The sequence below is a fragment of the Oryctolagus cuniculus genome, chromosome 18 (assembly GCF_964237555.1).
Source record: "Oryctolagus cuniculus chromosome 18, mOryCun1.1, whole genome shotgun sequence".
NCBI classification, from domain to species: Eukaryota; Metazoa; Chordata; class Mammalia; order Lagomorpha; family Leporidae; genus Oryctolagus; species Oryctolagus cuniculus.
Window position 1 is genome coordinate 13,773,612 of NC_091449.1, and position 27,969 is coordinate 13,801,580.

General features: G+C 64.2%; 2 protein-coding genes across 7 annotated transcripts in view; both read right to left on the reverse strand.

Annotated features, from left to right (window-relative positions):
* Window positions 1-575: 575 nt before the first annotated feature.
* On the reverse strand, window positions 576-10,471 carry SHKBP1 (SH3KBP1 binding protein 1). Its single transcript, XM_051836389.2, has 18 exons — window positions 10,319-10,471; window positions 10,033-10,086; window positions 9,863-9,908; window positions 9,676-9,749; window positions 9,370-9,428; window positions 9,066-9,146; window positions 7,474-7,635; window positions 7,306-7,396; window positions 7,031-7,221; window positions 6,523-6,638; window positions 6,139-6,226; window positions 5,508-5,624; window positions 3,601-3,771; window positions 3,084-3,239; window positions 2,763-2,859; window positions 1,413-1,591; window positions 1,104-1,218; window positions 576-983 (listed from the first exon to the last, which is right to left on the reverse strand). Exons 1-18 carry the CDS (start codon window positions 10,402-10,404, stop codon window positions 752-754), a joined length of 2,115 nt encoding a protein of 704 aa, XP_051692349.1. The 5' UTR covers window positions 10,405-10,471; the 3' UTR covers window positions 576-751.
* Window positions 10,472-10,809: 338 nt separating this feature from the next.
* Window positions 10,810-27,969, reverse strand: part of SPTBN4 (spectrin beta, non-erythrocytic 4) — a 93,514-nt gene continuing 76,354 nt past the window's right edge. For 5 of the 6 annotated variants that reach the window (XM_070062203.1, XM_070062202.1, XM_070062204.1 and 2 more), the window contains 16 exons: window positions 27,174-27,398; window positions 26,570-26,659; window positions 24,173-24,451; window positions 23,948-24,078; window positions 23,533-23,737; window positions 22,464-22,844; window positions 20,276-20,520; window positions 17,253-17,391; window positions 17,081-17,165; window positions 16,590-16,786; window positions 15,444-16,063; window positions 14,554-14,623; window positions 13,812-14,104; window positions 12,677-12,850; window positions 12,498-12,540; window positions 10,810-11,866 (listed from right to left, as the gene is read on the reverse strand). In XM_070062203.1, coding sequence (XP_069918304.1) covers window positions 11,708-11,866; window positions 12,498-12,540; window positions 12,677-12,850; window positions 13,812-14,104; window positions 14,554-14,623; window positions 15,444-16,063; window positions 16,590-16,786; window positions 17,081-17,165; window positions 17,253-17,391; window positions 20,276-20,520; window positions 22,464-22,844; window positions 23,533-23,737; window positions 23,948-24,078; window positions 24,173-24,451; window positions 26,570-26,659; window positions 27,174-27,398 — 3,336 coding nt within the window. In that variant the 3' untranslated portion in view covers window positions 10,810-11,707. The remainder of the gene's footprint in view (window positions 11,867-12,497; window positions 12,541-12,676; window positions 12,851-13,811; window positions 14,105-14,553; window positions 14,624-15,443; window positions 16,064-16,589; window positions 16,787-17,080; window positions 17,166-17,252; window positions 17,392-20,275; window positions 20,521-22,463; window positions 22,845-23,532; window positions 23,738-23,947; window positions 24,079-24,172; window positions 24,452-26,569; window positions 26,660-27,173; window positions 27,399-27,969) is intronic. The other variant, XR_011383932.1, reaches the window with a different exon arrangement.

The following is a 27,969-nucleotide window of genomic DNA, read 5'->3' on the forward strand; positions in this document are numbered from 1 at the left end:
CGTCCGGAGCCCCCGGCCCCGAAGCCCCGCTCCGAGTCTCCTACCCGCGGCCGCAGCGCGCGCGGGGGCGCCGCCGACGCCTCCCTGCAGCCTGGGATCCGGGCAGCCTCCACGCTCGTTGCCAGGCAACCGCCTCCGGCTGCGTTGGCTTCCGGGGCCGTTGTCGTCCGCCTGCCCCCACGCCGCGAGCCCGCGGGGCCAGGCCCTCCCTGTCCACGCCATCCCTTGGACCCTGATCTGACCGAGAACCCTCGGACCCCCCCCACCCCACCCCCCCGCCGCCGCCCCGACTCCACTCAAGCCTGCAGAGAAAACCGCTGCAAGGAGCTGCCTGCAGTGAGGGCGGGGAGACCCGAGGACGATGCGAGGGGAAAGCGAAGACGTTCTGCACCGCACAAGCAGCGGACCCCTGGATCCAGCCATGCCTGAAGCCAGGGTCTCCGCCAGCACGTTCCTGTTCTGCACCTGAACCAAGCGAGGCCGAGGTCCCTGAGCCAATAGCCAGAGATGCCAAGGGCCTGGCATCTTCCCACCCCTTCCCTGGGGCCCAACCCCCACAAAGAAGGCAAATGAGGTAGTGGCAGTGAGAACTTTATTTGAGGTGACCGCGGCTCCCACAGAAGGGGGCAGTGGGGTGCTAGTAACAATGACCAATCCAAGGAGACCCTGGCCCCGAACCCGGGGCCCCGGGAGGAAGCAGAGAAACGCCGAGTTTCCCCGGGACCGAGGTCTCCGAAGGCACTCACTGTGTTCAAAAGGAGGTTTCATTGAGCTGCTTCTTGGGGGACGTGAGGGGTGCCCCGAGCCCCGCGGAGGGCCGAGGGGCTGGGGTCGGTGGCCGTCGGGTCTCTGGCCCACTCCGCACCAGCTCCTGGCACCGCTCCACGAAGCTGCCTCCGGCTCGTCGCCGGGCCTCTGCCTGCGGGGGGCTGGGGCTCCCGCGGCGGCCGGACAGGGAGGTGCTGCTGGAGGCTGAGTGTAGGCTGGGGGTGAGAGGGCCGAGGCAGGTCATCAGGGGCAGCTGCACGCCCCCCACCCCCACCCCCACCCCGGCCCCCGGGCTCTGCCCCGTCCCCAGGGCACCAGAGCAGGGGTGCAGCTACCTGGTGAGAGAGGCGCGGGGCGAGGGGCTGGGGAGGGAGCCCCGCGAGGAGGCCAGGGGGGCCAGCTCACACTGCTCCAGCTGCTCCATTAGCTCTTCCTCAGTCAGGCCACCCGCTGGAGGGCAAGGAGGGGGGTCAGGGGTCACAGGGCAAGGGGCAGAGGTCGCGCTGCACACATCAAGGGGTGGAAACGGTGAGAGGATGCAGAGATGGGCGGACAGAGGTCGGACCATGAGGGGGGTTGAGGAGCAGTGCCCGGAGAGGTTGGAGGGAGGAGAGAGGGGCTGAGGGAGGCGGGGCGGGGAGTACCAGGGGCCTGGCCGAGCCCGTCCATGGCGGTGGTCAGGTCCCACATGGCCAGGCTGCCGTTGGCCTGGCCGGTGAGCAGGTAGCGCCGCGGCCGCGAGCCGAGCCGCCGTGAGCCCTCGCACTCTAGCACAGTGAAGGCAGTGGTGGGCGAGCCGTCCACGGAGCGCACGGAGCACACCCTGGGGGGCGCAAGCGGGGCCGGTCACTCCGGCCACACTCACAGCCGCCACCCCGAGGGCTGCGGTTCCTGCCCCTCCGCCGGCCACCCCCAGTGTCTGGTGTGCCGGCCCCTGGGCATTCCGAGTGTCACCACCCGCAGTGCGTCCCAAGTGGGCCTCGGGGCCTTCCCCCACGGGGGCTCTGCCCTGCTCCTGCAGGGTCCCGGCCTCCTCCCCACCTCCTGCACAGCCCCCGCAGCAGCCGAATCTGGGCTCTTCCCCGCCTCTGAGAATGCCCTGCCCACCTCAGCAGCCCCATCCCTGGCCTCCGCTTCCGGTCAGCTCCGAGAGCCCCTGCCCGTCTCCTCCTCCCCAGCCCTGCACCTGCTCTCCCTCAGCTGGGTTCTCCGCTCCTGCCTGCTTCCCCCAGTTCACCACCTGCCCTCCAGCTTCTGCCCTCAGGCCTCCGAGAGCCTCCCGGGACCCTTCCCAGGCTGCAGCTCCTTACAGTACCCTCCCACCCCGCCCTCACCCCTGCCTGTCCCCTCCCCCGTCCTCACCACGTCTGTGCCCCTCCCACTCCGCCCTCACCCCTGTCTGTGCCCCCTCCTGTCCTCACCACGCCAGTGCCCCCCATCAGCCCTCACCCCTGCCTGTGCCCCTCCCACTCCGCCCTCCCACCTGCCTGTGCCCCCTCCTGTCCTCATCAGCCCTCACCCCTGCCTGTGCCCCTCCTCCTAGCCTCTCCCCTGCCTGGCCCACTCCTATCCTCACCCCTGCCTGTGCCCCTTCTCCTAGCCTCTCCCCTGCCTGGCCCACTCCTGTCCTCATCCCTGCCTGTGCCCCTCCTCCTAGCTTCTCCTCTGCCTGGCCCGCTCCTGTCCTCACCCCTGCCTGTGCCCCCTTCTACCCTCATTCCTGCCTGTGTCCCCATCCCGCCCTCACCCCTGCCTGTGCCCCCCCAGTCAGGCTCAGACGCCCCCCACCCCCGGGTTCTGTGGTGTCCAGTGCAGGGCCCAGAGGTTTCCCCACCTGCAGCCCCCCCCACCACATCACCACTCTTGACAGCTCCAGCTCCCACACCATCAGGCCGCCCTCCCTCCCCCTCAGCCTTTGTCCCCGGGTGCCCTTCGGAGGCCCAGCTGGCAGCTGGCCTTCTCCCGGGACGGCCCCCTCCCGACGGCCCCCTCACCGCTGGCCCGTGGATGACAGGCGCACGAAGAGCTGGCTGGCGCTGGGCACCACCTTCTGCACAAACACCTGCTGGTCATCCCGCTCGCCGTAGGGGCCTGGGCCAGGGGGCAGGGGTCAGGGCTGGCCGGGGTCCCTTGAGCCTTCCTCCCCCCCCCCAACAAGGGGCCCATTCCCAGGGGGCCCGGGAGTGACAAGTCAGGGAAGCAGAGGGGTCAGCTGGGAGTAAATGGAGGTCAACGGAGGTCAGAGGGGGTCGGCGGCCAATGGGGGTGGGTGCAGAGGTGTCAGGGCAGGTGACGGGGGCAGGGCCGGGAGGCACCGATGTCATTGCCAGCGCTGCAGCCGCCATGGCCGTCGGCCGATTCCAGAGCCAGGATCTTGAAGGAGGCGAGCGGGGTGGAGCCGGGCTGGGTGGAGATCATGCCCCGGAAGCGGGTCACGGACCACGTGCGCACGTGGTTGTTGTCGGCACAGACTGGGGGGCGCGGAGCGGTGCAGAGTCAGGCCCGGCCCTGGCGCCAGCCCCTCTGAATTCCTCCCCTTCTCTCCAGCTCTCTCCCCAGAACCCAAGTGGCCAAAGATCCTGGTGGCTCCGCCTCCACAATCGGACCAGAGCCTGGTCCCATCTCACCGCAGCCTCAGGCTAGCGCGTGAGGACAAGGACTCAGCCCCCTGAGCAGGCACAGCAGGCGCTCAATAAGTGCTTGCCGGACGGACGGATGAGACACCCCCCCCAGGCCTCCCCGCACACACCAGCAAATGCGCTCCCCTCTCACTTCTGCAGTGACGTCGCGGCCCCGCCCCCACCGCCACCCCGCTGCGCGAGAGGGGCCCACCTGAGATGAGGTGCTTCTCGGACAGCATGATCTTGGTGACGGGGCTGCGGTGCACGGTGAAGGTCTGGAAGAGCTGGGGCCCCGAGCCCACCGTCTCGGGGTGCTGCACGATGACCCGCACGCCCCCGGAGCTCGTGCCGTAGGCGATCTCGATCCAGTTCCCGCTGTCGCCTGCAGGGAGGGCCTGCGTTACGGAGAGCGAGCAACAACCACGCAACAGGGAGAGGGCGAGCTGGGAAGAAGGGAGAGAAGATGCGGGAGACGGAGGAGGAGGAGGGTGCGAAGGGCACAGATCAGAGAGAGAGATGCAGAGATGGGAACTCAGACGGAAACGGCTAATGACGGAGACAGAGAGCGAGAACGTGAGAAACAGGGACATGCAGGAAGGACATCAGAGAGACAGACAGGCAGAGACCCGGGGATGGAACTACAGAGATAAACATAGAAAGAGACCTAGAAACACGGAGAACAAGACAAGAAAATGGAACCCAGACGGCCCGAGGGACTCCCAGCCCTGCACTTTCTACCAGGGAAGAATTATAGTTTGCAACTCTCAGAAATTTGACGGAGGTTTCAACACTGTGTGCAGCAGGCACAGCTGTGGGTTAGGGCGACACGTGGGAATGCGGACAGGGAGCGAGCCCAGGGCAGACGGAAGCGGAGCCACGTGACCCGTGCCAAAACGCGCCCACGACGCCTACCCTGTAAGGTGACATGTTAAGCCTGGAAATGGTGGCACGCAGTGGGAGGAACGGAGTGAGTGTAGGAATGAGCGCCTCACATGGAGTAAAGGCCGCACGCCCTGAAGCTGGGGTCATCAGCCAACCTTCTCCTGCTGGGAGACGTGAACTCACACCCCTACCTCACACCCCACAGTCAAGGTAGAGATGGGAGAGACCCGTGTGTGAAAGCTAAAGCGAGAAGCTTCTGGAAGAAAACACTGGGGAATACAGCCCGCGGGTAGGTAAGGACATCTGAAGATTCAGAAAGCACTAGTGACAAAAAACAAAAGCAAACAACTGGGAGTGGGGAGTGGGCCTGGGGGTTAGGCACGGGTCGGCACCAACATCCCCATGGGAGGCGGCTGGGTTTAATGCCCGGCTCTGGCTCCCGACTCTGTAGTTGGCTCCCTGCCATTCATGTGGGAGACCTGGACTAAGTTCCCAGCTCCTGGACTCAGTCCCCGGCGGCCACTGGGGGCATTCGGGGAGAGAAGCAGCAGATGGCAGCTCTCTCTTTCTCTGCCTTTCAAGTAACAAAACCTACCAACCAACAAAACCCGCATGGACGAGTATTATGCTAAGCAAAAAACACCAGACGAAAGGCCACAGCCTTTGATTCCATTTACATGAAACACTCAGAACAGGCAAATCCACAGAACGTGATGGAGACCAGTGGTTCCCAGAGGCTGTCGGGAGCGGGGAAGGGGGTGACGGCTAACGGGTAGGAGCTTCCCACGGGGGGCGATGAGAATGTTCTGGGATTCGACAGTGGCGGTTGTTGTACAACCTTGTGAATATACTTTAAAAGTGTGAACGTTACGTCTTAGGACTTTAATCTCAAACAGAAACCGACCAAAAAACAACCAAAAAACTCTCAAGTAAGAGATCACAGCTTTGTCCCCTGTAGAATGCACTACCCTGTGCTATGTGGACGTGCAAAAGTCACGCCCCCTCGCAGAGATGGGAAAGAAATACAAAGGGGGCCCCAGGGGCCATGGCGCCCCTGCAGGAGCGCCTAGAACAGCTGGGACACAAGGCGCGCTCAGTGGGTGTTTGTTGAGCGACTACATGAGGGTTGGATCCTGCCCCCTTTGTTAAGGCCACACCCATGGGAGAAGACAGCTGCGGGCGGGGCCGGGGCCAAGGCGGGGCTCCAGCAGGGAGGGCAGCGGGGTCTCAGCTTACTGGTCTTGGGGGTGAGGTAGACGCTGAGGGCGGTGACCCCGTCCTCCGCTGGGTCGCGGTACAGCTCGCTGACCAGGAGGTCGTTGTCTTTCATGCGCAGGGGGAACTTCTGCACGTCTGGGAGGGCAGGGGGACGTGGCAGGCTCGCTCAGGGCGCCCTCCCCGTGGCGCTGAGGGGCGTGGCAGGCTCCCTCACGCAGGGGGACGTGGCGGGCTTACTCAGGGCGCCCTCCCAGTGGGGCAGGGGGGCGTGGCAGGCTCCCTCACGCAGGGGGGCGTGGCGGGCTTACTCAGGGAGCCCTCCCAGTGGGGCAGGGGGGCGTGGCAGGCTCCCTCACGCAGGGGGGCGTGGCGGGCTTACTCAGGGAGCCCTCCCCATGGGGCTGAGGGGCGTGGCAGGCTCCCTCAAGACGCCCTCCCCGCCCTCCCCGTGGGGCAGGGGGGTGTGGCAGGCTGGCTCAGGGCGCCCTCCCTGTGGGGCTGAGGGGTGTGGCAGGCTCCCTCAAGCAGGGGAGCGTGGCGGGCTTACTCAGGGCACCCTCCCCGTGGGGCAGGGGGCCGTGGCAGGCTCACTCACGACACCCTCCCTGTGCCCTCCCCCTGCTGTTTCTGGGGGGTGGGGGCTGCTCACCCACGTAGTAGATGGAGCCGTTGTTACAGCCCAGGAGAAGGAAGGAGCCGGCCGCGTCATAGCTGGTGATGGGCTGCAGCTCCTGCACCTGCGGTGGGCGGGACAGGGCCCCTGGAGACACACCCTCCCCAGCCTGTTTCCAGCTGTTCTCCTGCGACCCCTGGGCGTGGGTGGCTCTGTCCCTGTGCTCCGAGTTTCTCCTCCACACTGTATTTCTGGCCTCCCTGAGGCTCCTTAGGCTGCCATCACACTCATCCCCTGGTTCTGGCCCACTGCTGTGTTCTCGGGCTCTCTCCCCAGGGAGGGCACAGAAGGGAACCCACGCGCCAGGTCCCTGCAGGGCAGAGCCTGGAAGCGGGGGCAGCCAGGCTAGCGGAGGCCTACCTGCCAGTGCTTGGTGACGGCGTTCCACACCCCGATGCGCCCTGTGTGGCTCGTGGCGATGAGCTGGTTCCCGACAAAGAACAAGGCCTCCACCGGCACCCCCAGATGGAAGACCCCTGCGGAGGGCAAGGAGGGCTCAGCGGGGGTGCCTGGCGGGGCAGGGGTGGGGGATGGGGAGGGGGGGGAGGACACTGCAGGAAGAACTCCAGGGACCGAGGAGCCGCCAGCTCTGAGGACGCCAACAGGCAGACCTGTCCCGCAAGCCGGAGACTCCTCATGGGGACAGACCCGGGCTCTGCGAGCTTGGAGCGCTCCGGCAAGGCGGGGACCTGACAAGGCAGGGGGCGCCTGGTGGAGGCGGGAACTGCATGTGGGTTTCCCGCGCCGTTCAGGCATGCTAATGGCCGGAGCACCCCGAGGAGCCCGAGATCTAAGGCGGCAGAGGACTGGTGCACAGGCCGCGGGAGTCTGAGGGGAAGAAGTTTCTGGAAAAGGCCTGGGGCCGTACCTATCTCCGAGCCACCGCCTTCTGCCTGCAGGGCCCACAGCAGGATCTCGCCGCCCGTGGCCGCGGCCACCATCTTGTCGTGCTCGCCCAAGGCGCCGCCGGGCACGCGGGCTGTGAGCGCCAGGCGCTCAATGGGCCAGTCCAGGCGGGGGCTGGAGAACACCAGCTGCCAGCCGGAGGCTTCCTTCAGCCTGCAGAATGGGGGACGCCATCACCCCTGCCCTCACGCCCGCCCTGTCCATGGGGCTCAGACCTCCCGGCCCCTCCCTGAGCACCTGTAGCAGACAAGGAACTGGGTATAGGCCACGGCGATCCAGCTGTGGTGTCCGCAGACCAGGCGAACCATCCCCGGCTCCTCGGGTTGCCCTTGGAGGGAAGGGCAGGGCTGAGGGCAGGGTCACGGGGCCCCGCGGGCTGCGCGGACGGCAAGGCCAGGCACCTACCTGACGGAGAGGGTGGGGCCCTCTCATCCGGCATCCGCCCCAGCAGCCCTGCATTGCCCAGGTTAGGGGGCATCGTGTTGCTCCGGCGAACAGGAGCTGGGCGCCCTCCTACCTGCTGGGGTCCCACCAGGCTGTGCCGGCTCCTCCGCTTCACCGGAAACACTGGTGGGGAGGAGGGGCGGGTAGCAACCATTGTAATCCGGCTGTCATTTAGCAAGCACTTTGGATGTGACACAGGCTGACCCCCACGTGGTGTGCGGGGACATGGCGTGTGGTGACATCGGGTCACACAGCAACCCGGGCCCCCGGAGCCCACTGTGCAGCAGGCGGGAGCCCGCTCCCCGGCAGGCACCAGCGCCTGGCCAGTCCACCAGCACTCTGTGGCTGTGCTTCATTTCGTGCTAACTTTATGGTGGAAAGGTAGTGGTGCTAGGCAGCTTCTGCGGAGGGACCGGAACCCTGGCACAGCGGGTGAAGCCACCGCCTGCACCGCCAGCATCCCATACGGGCGAGTCCCGGCTGCTCTGCTTCTGATCCAGCTCCCTGCTAATGCACCTGGGAAAGCAGCTGAAGATGGCCCAAGTGTTTGGGCCCCTGCACCCATGCGGAAGACCCGGATGAAGCTCCTGGTTCCTGGCTTCCGCCTGGCCCAGCCCTTTGCCAGCCCTGGCCATTACGACTATTTGGGGAGTGAATCAACAGATGGAAGATCTCTCTCTCTCTCTCCTCTCTCTCTCTCTCTCTGTTAAATAAATAAAAATAAATATTAACAAAGAGAAAGCTCCTGTTTAAAACGACTCTTTTGAAAGTGAAGTAAATGGGGAAAGAACAGTGCAGGCAAACTCATGCAGGTGGTACGTAACGACTGAGCTTATGGAACAAGTTCTAGCTTAAATTCCCCCATTCTGCTTCTCCCACCACTCGGCAAAGCCTGCAGTCCCCATGCTTCCCGTGGCCGGCAGTGGGCTGGCTGCTGCAGGCTCTCATGGAGATTATCAACAACTTTTTTTTTTTTTTGACAGGCAGAGTGGACAGTAAGAGAGAGAGAGAGAGAGAAAGGTCTTCCTTTGCCGTTGGTTCACCCTCCAATGGTCGCCACGGCCGGCGCGCTGCAGCCAGCGCACCATGCTGATCTGATGGCAGGAGCCAGGTACTTATCCTGGTCTCCCATGGGGTGCAGGGCCCAAGTACTCGGGCCATCCTCCACTGCACTCCTGGGCCACAGCAGAGAGCTGGCCTGGAAGAGGGGCAACCGGGACAGAATCTGGCGCCCCGACCGGGACTAGAACCCGGGAACTTTAATATTTCCTTTAATATTTCCTCTTTCCCTGCATAGGACGCAGTTCATCCACAGCCTCCCCCTAGGACTACAACTCCCAGTGGGCTCTGGGGCATGCTTCTGCACCTCAAGGAGACCCAACTGGCCGCACTGCCTCGTGGGAAATGCTGTTCCCCACTTCTTCCCAAGCATCTCAGACAGAACCACAGCCATCATGTCCCTGGGCTCACCGGGCAGGCACCGGAGGGCTGCAGCCTCATGGGAAATGCAGTCTCCCGCCACCTCCCTCCCCTCAGCCCCCGGGAGTGCCCACCTGGTGGGGGCAGGTAACCATTGAAGAGGACATTTCCGCAGGAAGATCGATCCAACTCCTCCCGCAGCTGCAGGCGTCGAACTGCGACAGGAGGACTCAAAGGCTCGGACCTGGGGGCACGGAGGCAGGCGCCTGCCCGCCTCCCGCCTCCCGCCTCGGGCCACCCCCACTGCCCTCAGACCCAGGGCCACCTCCAGGGCTCTTGGTGCCAACCCAACCCTTTTTCAGGAGAGAGGGGGAGAGGGCAGGGGGGAGAGAGCTGGCTTTCCAAGCAGGGAGGGTGCTCGTCAGGGGCCCCACTTACCCAGAGGAGTGAGCCCATAGAACTGGGCTTCGTGGAGGAGGCTGGAACCATGGACACCCCTAGGCAGTAGAATTGACCGGGGTCAGGCTCTGGGGCATGGGGGTGGGTACAGACACAGCCGATTTTGACAGGCTCAGGATTCCCATTTGTGATGACGTGGGTGGGGGGACGCCATGGACATACAGTTTTAACGCGGCCAAGCTCTGAGTAAGTCTAACAGAACGGCGCTTAAGCGCACATCGGAGGGAGGGAAGAGTCCCCTCGGGGAGGAGGTAGGGACACCCACTCCCCTTCATCCAAGCCCACCTAGGGTCCAACTCTTTGGTGCGCAGGAAGTTGAGAATGGGGGCGAAGACGGTGGGGTCCCTGTCGATGAAGATCTGTGAGAAAGCAGGGGGAAGGGTAGAGGGTGGAGGGGCCAAGAGCCCGGCTGAGCAGGGGGTCCCGTCGCGCCTCCTCCCCGCCGCCCCACCTCGGCTCCCGCCCCACTCACGGCTCCGGTCTCGTCTTTCAGCGTGGAGATGCGTCCGCTCAGAAGACTGCGGGAAGGGGGCACACAGCCGGCGTCACGGCCGGGCAGGGGGTGGGCGGCAAGAATGAGGGCGCCCCACATCCTCCCCACCCGATTCCCCGCCCCCGTCCCCAGCTCGCTCTCCCGATCACCTGGAGAAGAAAGAGTCTGGGATCCAGGTGAGAGTCTGGCGAGAGGTACTGAACCTGCGCGGTCGAGGTCGGCGGACGCACGAGTCGTGGGAGAGAGGGTGAGGAAGGCGGCCCCTCAGCAGGATCCCGTGCGCTTCCCCCACCCCCGGCGTTTTCCCGGGTTCTCCCGCCTCTGGCAGGGGGGCGGAGCAGCCCTTGATGGACAGGGATTCCCCCGGGGAGAGGCGGGTACTCCCGCTCGCTTCCCGCCCCCTAGGGTAGGGCCTCCGGAATCTTCCACACTCACCTCTTGCCTCCCACATTCAGATGAATCACTTCCCCGGGAGGACCCCGACCCGGGACCCCCTCCGCTGCAGCCGCCGCCGCAGCCATGGTCCCCGGGCGAGCCAGCCGGCCTGCACTCACTTCCGGGTGTGCACGTAGACCCCGCCCCCACAACGTGCTCATTGGGTCAGAGACTCCAAGAGCCACCAATGATTGGGCAGAACTCTCGCCCGTCAAAATTCGATTCTCCGCCTCCTTAAAGAGCCGCGCCTTTCCTGCGCTGGACGGGGCGGGCCCCGCGGCTCCTTTGGGGAAGTTTGAGTACGTCCTGGGCCCTGTGAGGTTCCCGTTTTAGGTATGGCATCTGGCTGCTTCGTCGACTGGCGCATGTTTACATCCTGAAATAAGTCCACACCAGGGGTACATCTAGCAGTTCTGGGCAGCCACGCCCCCCACCCTCCCTCTAGTCGTCCCTGGAGAGCCCAGGAAAGGCAGACAAACCAGAACAGACCGTCAAAGCCAAAGGGTTTATTACAGGTTCGTAGTGTGCGCCCGCCACACTGCCCACACCCCTGGGCCCCAGCAGCTCCTCCAGGCGGCCCCGGGGGCTGCCCAGAGCCGACCCTCCCCCCTGCCCACGGAGGTGCTCCAGCCAGAGGCATGCAGGGGAGGGCTTCCCCTCCCCCCTCCCCTCGAGAGGTGGCATTTACAGCTGGGGAGGCGGGGAGGGAGACAGGGTTGAGCTTTGACGCCCCTCCCGTTAAAAGCCTTCGCGGATGCGGGGGGGGGGGGGCGGGGGCGGGGAAGAGGAGGAAGTTGACATTTTGCAAAAATAAACTAAGTCGGGAATTAACCACATGGCTCTGAGGCGGCGGAGTGCAGGGGCATGGGCCCCTCCACGCCCCCTCCCAGACAGAGATCAAGGCAGCATTGGAAGTGAGGTAAAGGCGGGGAGGAGGTGTCCCCTCCCCACCCCCTAGCACCCTGGATGGCCCAGGGGACCTCACCAGCGCCCCCGTGCCCATCCCTAGGGCGGAGAGGGGACAGGAATGACCGCCCCCACCACCCCGACTTCTTGGGGCAGGATCTACGGATCGGGGCAGGGGGCTTGGCTCAACTGGCCTCCTGCCCACCCCCACCAAGCTCAGTTATTGCATAAAAAATAATGGAGCCCCAGCACCGGGGGTGGGGTGGCGAGCAGGAAGGGGCCGATATATGGCTGTAGGGGCAGCAGTCCCCTGACCACTTCTTGGGGTGCAGGAGAAGCCCCTCCTTCCCAGTGCCCGTCATGGCGCATCCGCAGTGATGGAACGAGGGGCTCCGGCCCCCGCGGAGGAGAAAGTGTCTTTGTGCCCACAGTGCTGAGAGGAGGGGCGAGGAGACGGGTGTGGCCCCGGGCAGGGGAGTCAGGTCACTTCCGGCGCCCGCTGGCCCTGCGCTCCCCGCCTTCCCGCTTGGGGTTGCCCTCGTCGGTGGACGACGTGGTGGGCAGCGTCTGGCCCCAGCGGGCGATCTCGGCGTGTTCCGCCACGGAGGCGGCCACAGCCTCCAGCCAGCCGTTCATCTCCTCCTGCGGGAAGAAACAGGGCACCGAGTCTATATTTGGACGAGTGGAGCTGGAGGAACAGAGGACTGTGGAACGAGCCCGCCCTCCGCGAAGCTGCGTTTTCTCATCTCATAAATCCCAGTAGGGAGGAGAGGGGCGCGACAAGGTGGCACTGAGTGACACAGCACACAGGTGCCAGGCTCGGTCCCCAGCATTCCTGTGGCTGTGTTCCCGTGAACCTGTGCGGCGCTCAACCACACACACTACCCATAGCGGCGGATCCCTCCAGAACACTGCCGCGTGCCCTGCAGGTGCCTGCTCTGTGAATTATCACAATAACCCTACGAGGGGAATCCGCCTTCACCTCCATTTCACAGGTAAGGAAGAGGTGCCAGGGAACAAGACCGACTTCAGGCCTCTGGGAGCGCTGAATGAGATAATGAGGTTATCTGCGACTCCACAGCTCTCAACGCTCCTTCCCTGACTTCACCCCTTAGCTGCTGGCGTCATTCAAGTCCTGTCCCTGTCACCTGCTCCTGCCTTTCCCCCCACCCCAAGCCAGGGCCCTCCCTCTGCAGCCCTGAGAGCTTGGGGCTGTGTGTTTCCCTCCCTCTGCGCCAGGAGCTAGCCACGCAGGCGAGGGCCCGGTTCTCACCTCGTCTTTAGCTTGGAGCAAAAACTCGCTGCCGTCCTGGGTCCTGCAGGAAGGGCACACAGGGCTTGGGGGAAGAGGCCAGCCTGCCCACCCCCCAGCTGTCTTCCAGGAGCCAGGGTTCTGCTGGGAGAGGGAGCCGGGGCCTTGGGTCCCTCCCTCCCGCCCGCGCCCGGGCTTACTGGAGCTTGAAGACATGCTTCTTCTTCTTGTAGTCGCTAGCCACCTCGCTGGTGGCCTTGTGCAGGCTGAGCAGGGGCTCCCCGCCGTGTGTCCCCCCCGAGGCCGGGCCCTTGGCGTCCTTGTAGAAGCCCAGCTCCCCTTTGCTGAGCACGCAGTACAGGCTCACCCACGACCTGGAAGAACCGCGGCACTCCGCCTGGGGACTCCTGGCCTGAGCCCGCCTACCAGACGCCCATGGCGGGCTGCTTCTGAGCTCACAGCGTCTCCACCTGGAGCACCAAGCCCTTCCCCAGGCTGGTCCCTCCTGGGGTTGCCCCCCTCAGGCCTCCCCAAGGCAAGACTTGAGCCGTCTCCTCCACAAACCTCTGCTCCATCCATTCCCCCCGCTCCTCACCCTCATGGAGTCCTCGTGAGGTCCAGTGAGGAGGAAAGCCTGTCCGGGAGGAACCCCCGGAGCAAAGGACCCTTGGGCCCCTAGGCACAGCAGGAAGGACCCCTCCAGACCCCCGACAGGATGGGAACCCGCCCTGCCCTCTTGGCCTCTGGGCCTTGGCCCCGCCCCACTTGCTGGCCGGGGCTCCACCACTCAACAGACTCTGCCTCTCGGCTGGACAAGCAGCTGGACAGCCAGGAGCTGGACTCCAAGAGTCAACATCACCGCGACACCCTCCTCTGGAAACCTGTGCGAGATGCCTCACCTTCCACTTAGCCCTCGAAGTGTGGGCTAAACCCCCTTTCACACCCTCTCCCTACCCAAAATTTGAGGGCGGACCCCCCCCACCGGTTTGATCCCTTGAGGCTCCACCTCACACGCCACTGGAACCCGCTGGACTCCACTGTGGTTTGCCATTTAGCTCCTGCGTTGGCTGCTCTAAGATTGGGCCCTAATTTATTTACTTTCTTAATAGCTGTGTCTTGTCCCCATATAAGCTCCACCCACTCGGCACCAACCTTAGGCCCCGCCCCTCCTGTCCACTGGTTGGCATCTGATGTTTAGCCCAGCTCCTCCCCTGGCTCCACCCCCACCGGTTGGTCCTCTCGAAGTTGAGCCCTACCCCTTCCTCACAACCTCCTATTCACTCATTGGACACTCAGCTTGGGCCCCGCCTTCCAGAACCCCGCCCCCACGCTCACCGGTTCGACGACTTGCGGTTAGCGTCGAGCTCGCGCTTGCGCAGCAGGAAGCCCTCGTGCTGCACTGTGTGAGTGGGCGGTGGCGGAGGCGCGGGGGCGGAGCCGCCCTGGGCCGGGGCGGAGCGCGAGCGCCGGCTTCCCCCGCCCTCACCACCCTCGCGAGGCCGCGGCCGCCGTCGCGGCTTGGGCCGGTCCCGCGCCCGCGGCCGGTCCGGCCGAGGTGTCCGCTCGGGCGGCTCAAGCCCGTTGGGCAGGCGGCCGGGGGGAAGCTCGCGAGGCTGAGGCAGCGACGGCTGTGTGAAGGGAGGGGGAAGAGGAGTGCTGTCCATGGTGGGGGGAGCGGCGGCCATCTGCCTGGGGGAGCCCGTGGGTCTGGGGTCCCATCCGTCTGCGGGGCTGGCTTCTTGGAGGCGTGTGTGGAAGGGATTAGGAGCCCCAGGAGCCTTGGGAGGGAGCCTGCCAGGACTGGCCTGGAGTCCCTGTCACTGTGGGAGGAGGGGGCTACACCTGTGTGGGTGCAGGCAGGTGCCCCATTGTCCTGGGGGTGATCTGTGTATGTGGCTGGCTCTGAGGAAGTAGGGAGTCGAGTGAGTGTGTGTAGGGTAGGTGGGGGTCTCCCGGGCCCACTCTCCCATCTTCCTGTGGGAGTTTCTGGGCGCTAGACACTGGGTGTTTCTGAGATCCTGATTCCTGCTCTGAGGGGAGGGGTCCCCAACTCCCACCCATCCGAGGCTCAGCTTACCCCGGCAGGGAGCCCTGGGCCGGCCTCTTTCTCCTGCAGCTGCTCCACGATGTCAGCCAGGGTGGCCTTCCTGGGGGAGGGGGTACAGAAAAGCCCAGTGCACCTGGAGTCAGTTTTGCCTTCTCCCAGAGATCCCAAACGGCAGGCCCGGTCCTTGACTGTGGGCCTCTCGGATTCTAGCGTCAGGCTCTACAGGTGTTCCGGAGTTTTCCCCAGCACAAAAGTGGAGATGCAAGCCACGCCCTGGTGCCTCGGGGCTCACTGGTGCTTTCTCCCACCCCCTCCCTGAGGTCTAGGGCCCCCAGGAACTTCCGCATCCCAGCCCTGGCCAGGTGACCTCAAGGCCGCGTCCCCTATTGGACCGTGAGCCCTGTGAGGGCAGGGCTGGGACCAGTTCGGTCACCACCCTCCCCCACACACGCCCGGAACAGGTTGGGTGCTCAGTGCATGCCCGATAAACAGGAACATTTAAGAGGGTCGCAAAGTCACTGTCTCGTGACCAATGCCTCCTATGGGGGGGAGGGGCACAGCTGACAGCCCACTCTGCGGAACTGTGTTCTCAAAGCTGGGAGCTCCAGTCCATGCCCTACCAGGCCCAGTGACACCTGAGTGCAACCAGTCCATACAGTGGGCATGACCACCTTGATGGGGCTGTTGGCACTGAGGGGGTGATGGTTCTACCATCAGCCCAGAGGGGAAACTGAGGCACGGAGCCTTCTCTAGGTCAGCTCTGGGACAACCGGCGCATCTCGGCTCTTTCAGCTTCAGTTTACACCTCTGCAAAATGGGTAGGAGGCAGGTATCGCCCTCCCCAGGCAGTTCTGAGCCTAAGCCCCCTCTACTGGACCTCCGTCCCCCTCCTCCCCACTCCGCGGTCACCCGGGCCTCACCCCTTGGCCAGGTCTCCCCTGGCGGGCATCTCCTGCTCGCTGGACTCCTGCCGCTCCAAGCGCCGCTCGCGCCGCTCGCGCCGCCGCTCCATCTGCTCGTAGCGGCCCAGGGTGAGGCTGTGTGCCGCCTCGTGCTCCGCCGCCTCCTGCCGCTCGGGCCGCCGCCTCCGCGTGGCCTCCTCGGAGGGATCGACCGACTCCTGCCGCTCTGGCCGCCGCCGCCTGGGCAGCTCCTCAGCGCGGTCCGCGGATTCCTGGCGCTCGGGCCGTGGCCGGACCTGCTCCGCCGCCGCAGGGGTCCCGGGGGTCTCGGCCGCGTCTTCCGGAGCTGCCGGCGGGGCCGTGGTCTCCGCCTTGCCCGCCACCTCCGGCAGCCGGTCGATGCGCGGCTGGAGGCGCTCGGGCTTGAGCTCCTGGCGCACGTAGCCGACCCGTGTCCGCACCTCGGCCGACAACGTGTCCGAAGCCCGGCGGGCCAGGGGCTCCAAGGCCCTGTCGTAGCCCGCGGGCCGCAGCAGGGGCGCCGCCTTGGCCGCCAGTTCCGTGGGGTCCCCGAAGAACTTGCGCCCCAGCAGGGGAGTGGGCGGCTGCTTGCTCTGCTCCGCTTTGAGTTTCTCGATCTGGGGATGGAGGGGCCAGGGGCAGGGTGCAGGCAGGGGTGGGAAGGTGGCTCCGTTTATCGACCCTGGAAATCCCAACTGCCGGGGTCTGTGCCCACACCGCACCCTTGGCCCAACGCTCCAGTCTGACTCCCTCCAGTAGGCACCCATGTGAGACTCGGGGAACCGTGTCTTCCTCCAGGTGCCTTCCCAACCCCCACTTCCTCCCTCCTCCCCGGCCCAACCTCAGGCCTTCATTGCAATTGCCTCTTCACCTCTTTGGCCCAGTCTCAGCTCAGACACCCGCAGGCGGGGACAAGTGCTCTGGGTCCCCCCAGTCCTCCCCAGCGCTGCCCCATCCCTCCCTGTCCTGCCCCAGCACATCCCGGCCGTCCCGGGCCATCACTGTGGGTGACAGGCCCACCCCCACCCCTGCCCTCTCCAAGGTGTGTCTGCCCTCACTCCACACAGCCTGCAGGTGCCCGTCCCACACAGGGAGATGGGTGCGGGGGCCGCGGAGGGAGAAGGGCAGGGCCCAGGTGCTGACCGTGGTCAGGCGCCGCAGGGAGCTGAACCTCTCCTCCCAGGCGGCGGCCGCCTTGCGGAAGGCCTCGTGTCTCCGGATCAGCTGCTCCACCTCGTCCACGCTGCTGCCCAGCTCCCGACTCTGCAGCAGCGGCTCCTGGGCTGTCAGCCAGGCATCGGCGACCACGGCCTCCTGAGCGAACTGGTGCACCTCCAGCACTGGGGGAGGCACGCGGGGTGAGGGCGCTGGGGGCCCCCGCCTGGGGCAGTGGCTCTCTGCCCTGGCCTTCCACGCCACCCGGCCTCCCCCAGGCCAGCCCTGGCCACCAGGTGCCTGCCTCCAGGGATTCAATGACGAGGCCTCATCCACCCTCCTAGCCCTGGTATTTGCTTTTGGGGGATTCACGTACAGTGTGCAAAGCATGCCTGAGCCGCCCTGTAGACCCTGGCCAGACACGCAGGAGCAGAAGCGTGGCCCTGCGCGCCTGCGCCACGTGTCTGGGCCCCACTCACTCTGCTGCAGCCACTCCCAGTGGCGGTCCCACTTGTCCGACACCTCCTCCTTCCTGGTTCCCAGCTTGTCCAGCTGTGCCTGGATCTGGGGTGATGGGTGGGTGGGAGGGGCATCAGGGGGGGCTCCCACATTGTGCCTGGGAGGCGGAGGGGACCCCGGAGCCCCTCGCACCTCGTCAGCCACGGCACTCTTGTTGAGCAGCAGGGAGCGCCCCAGCTCCTGGCAGGCGGTCAGCTCGGGCACCCGCGCCTCCAGCTCGGCCTTCAGGCCCTGGTGGTAGTTCATGAGCACCTCCACGGACGACACGTCCCTGCAGCGGGCGGAGGGCAGGGGTCTGAGCACAGCGGCCTCCCTCCGCCCTCCCTGGACACGTGGCACCTGGCCAGGCCCGAGCCCTGCAGCTGGCGGCTGGCGCCCTGCGCCGCTCACCACATCTGCCCCCAGGAGCAGGTTCTAAGGTCCAAGGCTCCTCCCCACAGATCTGAGGACTTCAGGTTTCCAGGGTGCCAACGTTGTGTGCTACTGTGACTTGAACCTTCCAGGCTTTCAAGGTCAATGTTTGAAGCTTTCTGTGACTGGGCTTTTTTTTTTTTTTTTTTATAAGATCTATTTATTTAAGAGGCGGAGTTAGAGAGGGAGAAAGAGAGAAAGGTCTTCCATCCACTGGTTCACTCCCCAAATGGCTGCAACGGCTGGAGCTGGGCCAACCTGAAGCTGGGAGCCAGGAGCTTCCCTCGTGGGTGCAGGGGCCCAAGCACTTGGGCCATCTTCCACTGCTTTCCCAGGCCATTAAAAGAGAGCTGGATTGGACCAGAAGCAGCCAGAACACGAACTGGTGCCTGTGCGGGATGCCAGCGCTGCAGGTGGAGGCTCAGCCTACCGTGCCACAGCGCCAGCCCCCAAAACTACGCTTCTTAAGGTCCTGCTGGCCAATGACTCTGCCCTTCCAAGGGTTTTGTTTAAGAATACCACCATTTTAATACTGATGACATGGGGCCAGCATTGTGGCATCATGGAGTAAGCTGCTGCCTGCAGTGCCAGCATCCCATACAGGCACCAGTTCAAGTCCCAGCTGCTCCACTTCCGATCCAGCTCCCTACTAATGGCCTGGGAAAGCAGCAGACGATGGCCCAAGTGCTTGGGCCCCTGAACCCAAGGGGGAGACCCAGATGAAGTTCCTGGCTCCTGGCTTCAGCCTGGCCCAGCCTGGCCATTGTGGCTATCTGGGGAGTGAACTAGCAGATGGAACATCTCTCTGTCTGTCTCTCCCTTTTGCTTTCTGTAACTCTGGCTTTCAAATAAATAAATCTTTAAAAAATTTATTGATGACACATGGAAGTGACAACATTATTGGGCTAATTATGATGTATTGTTATATTTCATTTTTTTCACCTGCTTCCTTTACTATGCTAACATGGTTATAAGAAGAGGTTAAGTTATTTGTGTGTCTTGCATTATGTGATGCTTGGACAGTGCGGTGCTGGGTCATCGTATGTCCAGAACAAATTCCCCCCATTCCTGCAGTTAGCAGTTAGGCTCTGTGAGACCTCATGTGTCTGGACTTCTTCCCGACAGCGCCACATCGCAGTGCGTGTCCTCGGGGCTCCGTGCCAAGAGCATCCACTTCCTGCAGCCAAGATGGCCACGACACCACTGCCGTCTAGTGGTCCAGCATTCCAGGCGCACACCTGTGTGCCTGGAGCAAGCTTCCCCTCCCTCCCTCTCCCTGGGAACCTACCCATCTGCCACCCACGCTCCTCTCTCCCTCTGCATCTGAAGCCAGTCCACCAGCGAGGCCCGGGCATCTACAGATTGAACCAGCACCCTGGGAAATGACCCAGTGGTAGGGCTTTGTTCTAAAAGAACGCAGCAGGGGTGTTGGGGGGGGAGGTGTGGCAGCGTACAGCAGCGTACAGCTTGAAACCAGAGTGGCCGAAGTCGGGGGTTCAAGACCGGATGTCACTGCGGCTGTGGACAGGAACACCAAGCCCCTCTCTCCATCCCCACAACCGCCACGCTGGTCCCAGCCACCCCTGTCTCCCACTTGCTCCCTGCAGCAGCGTCCTGGCTGGCCCGCCAGCCTCCAGCCTTCTCCTCAGCTACCCTGCCCCGGCATGGGGTGGAAGGATTTTCCTCAAATGTTCAACCAAGCACATCACTCCCTGCTCTGAGCTCCCCCAGGGCTTCCAGACACCTCCCCCGCCATGTGGCTTCCAAGGCCCCACTGCCTACCACTCTTGATTCTCCCCACTCCATCCAGCTGCAGTGGTCGCCTGGTGCCTCCTCACACAGGCCTGACCCAAGCCCACCTCAGGGCCTTTGCACCTGTTCCGCCTGGAAACCTTCCCCCAAAAGTTCACCGGACTCCTGTCATTCTCCACTCCAACGCCACAGACCCAGAGGGGCCTTGCCAGCTGTCACCTTGGCCCTTACCTCACTTTATGGCGCTGACCAGGTGCTTCAGTGACATGGGGAGGGGTTGGGGGCGGGGGCGTCTGTGTGGCTGGACTGTGCATTGCTTCGGGGCGGGGCTTGGCCTTGTCGCCACCTAGCACAGCCCGGCCTTCCATAAACTCCTTCAGAGTAAATGAGCGGGGCTCGAGGCGCCACAATGACACAAACAACGCCACTGCCCTCGCCCTCCAAGTCCCCTCTGCCTGGGCACCCGGCCAGGCCACACGTCCAGCTGGCCTGGAGGGCAGGGGAAGGGGGCACTCGGCCAACAGCAGGTGCGTGCAGGCGCGGTGCCTGAGCCTCCTGCCTGGCCTTCCTGCTGTCTTTTCCCGTCGGCAGCTGGATGCAGGGGGCCCAGCAAAGGACACCCAGGAGCGACGAGGGAGAGACCCGGGGGCTTCTGCCGGACACGCACATGGAACCGTGTGGGTCAGGTCGCTGAGATGCTGTGCCAGGTGCTCACTCAGCCTGACACGTGGGGCCTCAGCTCTCCCCAGGCCGTCCCATGCCGCGACCCCACGGGGAGGGCACGGAGAGAGGGCCCTGTGTGCTGAGGCCCCGGTGCCAGGCCCGACAAGGGGTCTTAACCCACAGCAGCCACCTAGAATAGCGCCTGGCACCCAGAGGTGCCCCCCCACGTTGTTGGCTGCTGCAGAGTCTTAGGGGAAGGGAGCTGTCCGGGGACTGGGGGGCCCTGGGGTTGGGTGGGGCAGCCAGAGGCAGGAGGGGGGCCGGGGCACCTGGGCTTGTCGGCGGCCCCGATCTGGCCAGCGATGCCATCCATCCAGGAGAGCAGGTGGCGGGCCTGGCTGTGGAAGCGCAGGGCGTCGGCCGTGGAGCTGACGTGCAGGCGGGCGTCCTCGCAGGCGGCCAGCAGCGCCTGCCAGCCCTGCAGCACTTCCTGCTCCCGGCCGGCGATGGCTTCGGCGTGCTCCCCCGCGTACACCGTGCGCAGCTGGGCGGCTCCCTCCTGCAGCTGCCGGACCTGGGCAGGGGGAAAGGGCACGGCGGGTCGGCCCGGGCCCGGGGTCTGCCCTCCCTGTCCCCTGGCTGCTGGCCCAGTGCAAAGCTCGAGGGGGGGGGCGCCTGCACCTGCGGCTCCACCCCCAGGCTTCCGGCCCAGCCTCTTTGCCGCACCTGCTCTGACCCTCACACCTCCTGGGGGGTTCTGGGTGCCCCCCACCTCTCTCTCTTGCATCCGGTTTCCTCTGGGAAAGCCCTGTCCACCTGCTGTTCCTTGAGCTCACTCTCCAGGTTTACTCCATCCGGTTTGTTTCAGACCCTGACTGCCCAGTTTCCTCCCGCGGGGTGACTCTGTTGCCGGCAGTCCCCTGCCCAGTCCCCATCGGCTCTGCTGTACGAGTCCTGCTCTCCCCGGCTTCGTTCAATCGCCCGATTCCTTTCACGGTGACCACCTCTCCGGGAGGGACCTGTTCACTCAATGGCTGGCAGACTCGTGGTCTAATTCCTGACTTATAAATGTGATTGTCGGCCGGCACCGCGGCTCACTAGGCTAATCCTCCGCCTTACGGCACCGGCACACCGGGTTCTAGTCCCGGTCGGGGCGCCGGATTCTGTCCCGGTTGCCCCTCTTCCAGGCCAGCTCTCTGCTGTGGCCCAGGAGTGCAGTGGAGGATGGCCCAAGTGCTTGGGCCCTGCACCCCATGGGAGACCAGGAGAAGCACCTGGCTCCTGCCATCGGATCAGCGCGGTGTGCCGGCCGCAGCATGCCAGCCGCGGCGGCCATTGGAGGGTGAACCAACGGCAAAGGAAGACCTTTCTCTCTGTCTCTCTCTCTCTCTCTCTCTCTGTCCACTCTGCCTGTCAAAAAAAAAAAAAATGTGATTGTCCAGGGGTGTGCATTTGGCTCAGTGGCTGGGACGCCGTGTCCCACACTGCAGTGCCTGAGTTTGAGGCCCACCTGTGGCTTCCGACTCCCAGGCCCCTGCGAATGCAGACCCTGCGAGGCGGCAGCAAAGGCTCAGTGACTGGTTCCTGCCACCTACGTGGGAGACCTGGATCGACTTCCCAGCTCCCAGCTCTGGCACAGCCCGTCCCTGGCTGATGTGGGCATTTGGGGACTGACCCAGCAGACAGGAGCTCTCTCTCTCTCTGCCTCTCAAATACATTAATGAACTTATAAGTATTTCCCAGGGGGGTTAGTGCAGTAAACTAAGCCCCTGCCTGCAGCACCAGCATCCCACATGGGTGCTGGTTCGAGTCCCGGCTGCTCTTGTTCCAATTCAGCTCTCTGCTATGGTGGGAAAGCAGCAGAGGATGGCCCAAATGCTTGGGCCCCTGCACCCACATGGGAGACACAGAAGAAGCTCCTGGCTCCTGGCTTTGGATCAGCTCAACTCCGGCTGTTGCGGCCATCTGGGGAGTGAACCAGCAGATAGAAGACCTCTCTTTCTGTCTTTCTCTTTCTGCCTATAACTCCACCTATCAAATAAATAAAATCTTAAAAAAAAAATTCCCAGAGTCCCATTCCCTTTAGCCCTGGCGCCCGGTTCTCCAGGATTTGCAGCTTCTTTGCCCTCCGATTCCCCAGACCACCTCCCCACCCCTGTCTCAGCCTCTGTCTGATTCCCATCAGCTCATGGCCTTTTCAACTCTCCCCATCAAGTTCCTTTCAGAAAAATCACACGGTGCCCATCAAAGACCTGCAGTCTAACTTCTCTCTGCCCACGGCCACATTTCGCTTCGCCCTCGCCCAACTCCCCGTTAGTCTCTACACCTGGATTCGGGCAAGATTCGCTTTGCAGTTTAAGGAGCAGTCTCTGCCGGAAGCTGTGTCTCACTTCTGCCACGCCCGCTGCACCGCGAGCCAGTCCTTGCTGTCCCCTGGCCTGCTCCTACCTGCCCTGCTGCCGCCTCTCTCCACCTGCTCCGCCCTCCCACCTGCCCCTGCCGGCCGCTCCGCCCCACCTGGGACACGAGGAGCTGCAGGTCATGTTCGAAGGCTCGCAGGTTGCGCTGCATGGAGCTGGCGCTGGGTCTCGGCTCCGGCGGCGCCGTCAGGCGGGGCAGCCGCCTCCGTTTCTCCTCGATCTGTCCCTGAAGCTCCCGGGCGTCGCTGAAGAACTTGTGCAGCTCCCGGGAGGCGGCCAGCAGCTGGGCGCGGGTGCCCATGAGCTCCAGCAGCTCGGCCCAGGCCTCGTTCAGCCCGTCCTTCCACTCGGCCATGGTGGCTGCCGCTGTGTGGCCGCACTCGATGAGCTCGTCCACCATCTGGTTCACGGCCGCCAGCCGCTCCCGCCCTGCCGTGCCCGTCTCATTGGCAAACTCCGAGAATTTCTCCTGCAGCACCTGCCACCAGGAAGCAGGGGGTCGGGGTGGGGGTGGGGTGGGCGGGGTATTACATACACCAACCCCCTTCCACATCCCCATCGTGTGTGGCAAGTGCAAGTCACAACACTTTAAGAAAACCCAGTGTCTGGAGCTGACTCTGGCTTAGCAATTAAGCTGCCGGCTGGGACACCCACATCCCACACGGGAGTGCCTGGGTTTGAGTCTGGGCTCTGCTCCTGCCTGGCCCCAACTTCCCGCTCATGTGCACTCTGGGAGGCAGCAGTAACGGCTCAAGCAGCTGGGTCCCTGCCACCCATGTGGGAGGCCTGATTGGGTTCCTGGTCCAGTCCCAGCTGGTGCGGGCATTTGGGGAGAGAACCAGCGGATGGGAGCTCTCTCTCTCTGTCTCTCCCTCTCTGGGAGTTCTCTCTCTGCCTTTCCAGTAAATACAAATGATAAAACCTCACACTTACTGCATACATACTCTGTAGCAATAACAGTAGCGCATGTTACTGTTGCCAGGCGCTCTGTGTGCCACGTGCCGGTCCTACCTGCTTTACCTGGTATGAACCCCCTTGTCCCACACTGGAGCCTCACGCGGCTGCTATTGTTAATCTCACTCTCGGGATGGGGAAACGGAGGCCCAGAGGACCGCGGCAGCGCACACCCCGGCCGCTGGGGGGCACTGTTACTCCCAGATGCTCACAGAGACGTGCTCGAAGTCCTGGCCCAGCTCCGGCGAGCCGGCCACCACCTCCTTCTCCGCGATCCAGTGCTCCAGCTCGTCCACCTGGCGGCTGAGCTGGTACAGCCAGTACTGCTGCTCCAGGCCCACCCTGCGCTCCTCGCCCAGCTCCTTGAGGGCCACGTACAGCCGGTCCACCTGCGACTGCCGCCGGCTGATCTGCTCGCTGACGGGGGGGACAGGGACCGGCAGGGATGGAGCCCCCTGAGACTTCCGGGACCCAGCTGCGACGCCCCCCACCCCGCGCGCGCGCACACCTGCAACCCTCCCTTCCCACAGCAGGGCTGCCCCTCCCCTCTCCCCCCACCCCTACAGGAGTCGCAGGGTGCCCAGGCGCCGCCCGCCTCCCAGCCGCGCGCCGCCCCCGGCCGCCCACCTGTCCGGGTGCCCCATCTCCAGCAGCGCCCGGCACTGCCGCGACAGCTGCGCGATGCTCTCCTCGTAGTTCTCCACGCCCTGCTCCAGCTGCAAGTGCTTCTTCAGCAGTTGCAGCGTGCTCTGCTCGTCCTGGGCGGGGGCACACGGCGCCCGCGGTGAGGCCGCGGCGCCCGGCGCTGGGCTCCGGCGCCCCCAGGCCCTCGCGCCCCCAGCCCGGGCGCACCTTGCCCTTGTCCTCACTCATCATGAGCAGCTCCTGCTCGCCCAGCCACGCCTCCACCTCGGCCACGTCGAAATAGTACTGCTCCACCTGGAAGGCGGCGTCTAGCGCCTGCTGCCGCCGCTCAGCCGCTTCCCGCAGGCCGCCCCAGGCGCCCTGCAGCTGCTCCAGGCCCCGGCGCACCGCCTCGGCCTCGGGGCTGCGCAGCGACGCCAGCGCACCCGCTCGCTCCAGCACCTCCTCCAGGCGCGGCCCGTGGGCTTGGATCTCGCGCCGCAGGCCCTGGGACAGGAGATGGAGGAGGACGTTGAGGGCGCTCTCAAAGGCCTGGCCAGATCTGGAAGCTGCCCGCCCACGCACCCGCGGATCGTTCGCCAAGCGCCAGGGACCCAGGAAGCATCATGTGGGTCCCGGCTCCCTGCACCCCGGCCCTGCCGGTGGGAAAGCAGGTGCAGACAAAGGAGAGTGTAGGGACGTGTCCGCTGCAGACCCAGACGGAACCAAGACGCTGGGGGTGAAAGGTAGGGTGGCGGGCTGCTCGGAAATCTACAGCCCTGCCTCCCTATCTGTCCCTCTGCACTCCCATTCGGGTACCCCAGCTGGAAAATATTCAGGAAAAAAAAAAAACTTAGTCTGCACAGAATGGTATTTCCCAAGCAACGCAGCTGTGCCCACAGCATTTCCCTTGCATTAAGGATAAGTTAGCTAGAGATGATGTGACCCGTCCAGGAGGGCAGGGCAGCTTGCAGGAAAACACCCTGCCATCCGGCACAAGGGACCGGAGCACCCACAGATCTTGGTACCCACAGGGTCTGCGTGGCCTGGCTCGCAGGTGCACTGGAGGCCACATTCTCCCTCGCACACACCAAGGAGCCCAGGTGAAGACACGGAGGGTCCCACCTCCCCAGGAGGTTCCCTCGGTCAGCTGTGTACTTGCTGCTGTCCATTTAAGCTGTGCCTTGGTTTTCTTTTTTTTTTTTTTTTTAAATGAACAGGGATCCAGCCCTGTCCATCATTTTTTTTTTTTTGACAGGCAGAGTGGACAGTGAGAGAGAGAGACAGAGAGAAAGGTCTTCCTTTTGCCGTTGGTTCACCCTCCAATGGCCGCCGCGGCCGGCGCGCTGCGGCCGGCGCACCGCGCTGATCCGATGGCAGGAGCCAGGAGCCAGGTGCTTTTCCTGGTCTCCCATGGGGTGCAGGGCCCAAGCACCTGGGCCATCCTCCACTGCACTCCCTGGCCACAGCAGAGGGCTGGCCTGGAAGAGGGGCAACCGGGACAGAATCCGGCGCCCCGACCGGGACTAGAACCCGGTGTGCCGGCGCCGCTAGGCGGAGGATTAGCCTAGTGAGCCGCGGCGCCGGCCCTGTGCCTTGGTTTTCTCAAGTGGCAAACAGCGCTCCCAGTCACAGCCACCACCTCCTGAGCGCCTGCCACCTGCCAGGAGCTGTGCTAAGGACGGGCTGCACCTGCTGGGGTCATCTCCTCACTCGGACCCCAGGAGCCAGGTGGCACGATCATTCCCCTTCACGGGAGAGCAGACAGAGGCGCTGGCCTAAGCTCCAAGGCCAGCGGTGGCCTGCTGACGTCTCCCTTGGGGGTTGTGGTTGGGTGCGCCCCGGGCCCCTCGGGACGGTGTGTGGCGAGCAGGGCTTGCTCGAGCAGCCCACGCTCGGCACTGGGCCCCTGGTGAGGCCTCACCCAACGCCTGCTAGTTCTTTTCTGCCTGAACACTAAGAGGGTTCCTCTCTCTCAGTTTGAGAACCACTGCTCCACTCAGCTGTGGAGGCCCCTTACCACCCCGCTCCTCTGGGGCCAGCACCCTCTCACGGACGCTCCTTCTCCCTGTGGGTGTTGGCTGAGCTTCTGTCTGCTGCCTTTCCTTGCTCTCACCTGTCCCCTTACTTTGAGTCATGGGACCCCCATTTTCCTTCGCAGAACCTCCTCCTGTCCACCTGAGCCTGGGTCACCAAGGCTGACTTCACCAGCAGGCTCTGGCATGGCCCGGGCCAGGCTAAGCAGCACTCCAGATCCCTGGCCAGCCCGGTCACGCTCAGGAGTGGGCGTCTGACTTCAGCTGAGCCAGTAAGAGTCGCCCCTGGGACTGGGGCTGGACGTTTCTGGCTTCAGTTTTGCTGGCAGGATCTGCCAGAGGCCCTCAGCGTCACAGGAGAGGACAACTGGCCTGAGAACAAAGCTAACCGAGGGGGGAAACCGCAACCACGCAGCCCAGAGAGTCACGAGGGGGTCTGGGGGAACTTGACACCGCGCACCTGCTACCCCCACTATTTTCAATGCAAGGGCCAACAAATTCCCGGTTCTGGACTCCAGCCACCTTGAGCTGTTTTCTGTCACCTGTATCCGAGGTGTCCTGGCTCACTCCCTCACCTGGTCCAGCTCACCTGGTTCTTTTTGATGTGCTGCTGGACAGCCTGCAAACCACTGCCCCGCTCTGTCTGCATGGCCAGTGGCAGCCGCTCTTGAACCCAGGCCTGGGGAGGAGACACGGGGAGCAGGTCAGGGGAGGATGCACCCGAGGACCCCTGCATCCCAGCTAAAGCCCGAGCCCCTCGCACAGACCCTTGGCCAGCTGCCTTCTCTGGGCGCCCATGGCCTAGACCCCCTCCCCCCATCATAGCCCTAACCACCCAGGGTGACCACTGTCTGGGGACAGGTGTTCCTCCCCTGGACCCCAAGTCCCTTGTGGACAGCAGTGGCCTTGGTCACCCCCACGATGTCCGTGTTCCCCAGACACAGGGCTGGGACTGCAATGACCAAGTCAGTGGGCAGAGCAGTGAGAAGGTGAATGAATGAACGAGCAAATCAGGAAGTGAGTGAGTGAGGAACTCCATAGATGAGTGGACAAATGAGCAATAAGTGAGGGAGGAAGGAATAAAGGGCGAATGTGTGAATACATCAACAGGTGGGGAGTGACTACGCCAAGGGCTGAACGTCCATCAGCTCCTCAGGGGGCGGGTCTCAGCCGCCCCGGCCCCGCCCTCTCACCAGCTCGTCGTCCAGGTCGTGCGCCACCTGGTGCAGCTCCTTGGAGGCCAGCAGCAAGCGACGGCGCTCCTGCAGTGGCTCGAGCAGGCGCACCAGGCGCTCGCCCACCGCGTTCTGCCGCTCGCCCACCAGCTCCTTGCTCGCCGGCTCCAGCGGCAGCGCCGCCGTCTGCGCCTGCAGCTCTCCCACCTCGCGGTACCACTCCTCCACCTGTGACTCCATTGACTGTGGGCACAGGGGCAGGGGTCAGCCGCGGTTCCCGCGCCCGACCCCGCAGCCCCCTCTGCAGATCAGATTTCAGCTCTGCTATCGCCATCTCCAAGAGGTTTACCTGCCCCCCTGCCCCCCACGCCGCAACCCTGGCCCGGCACTAAAGTGGCCATTAACCCATCAAGTCACGGAACCACCGTTCGAGCTGGGTCGGATCCACGTCACAGAGCAGGAAACAGAGGCCCGGGAAGTTAAGCAATGGGCCGGAGTCACCCTTTCCAGATACCCAAACACACACAAAGCCATGGTGATCTGGACGGCGGGCGCGCTGGAGGGGCGGGCAGAAATTGCAAAAGCAGACGCGGCGGCTGCACGGGAGGGTTCATGCGTTTCCCAGAGGCCACTTGGATCCCACGGGTGGTTTAGTGGACCGTCACCGCCAGCTGGCGAACCGGCCCAGCTGGAGCCCTTCCTTGCTCCTTAGACGGAAAACAACACCAGATGTGGATTAAAGACGCAAACGGAGTAAGAAAATCCATAAGGAAACCTCGGCGGAGGCTTTTAAAGCCTTGGAATGGAGAAAACC

Coding starts and splice junctions, on each gene's coding strand:
- SHKBP1 (XM_051836389.2), bottom strand. CDS start 10,404: ATGGCTGCGGCGGCGGCTGCAGCGGAGGGGGTCCCGGGTCGGGGTCCT. Junction 9,429..9,675: donor ACCAAAGAGTTGGACCCTAG/GTGGGCTTGGAT, acceptor TCTACTGCCTAG/GGGTGTCCATGGTTCCAGCC. Junction 2,860..3,083: donor CAGCGCTGGCAATGACATCG/GTGCCTCCCGGC, acceptor CCCCTGGCCCAG/GCCCCTACGGCGAGCGGGAT.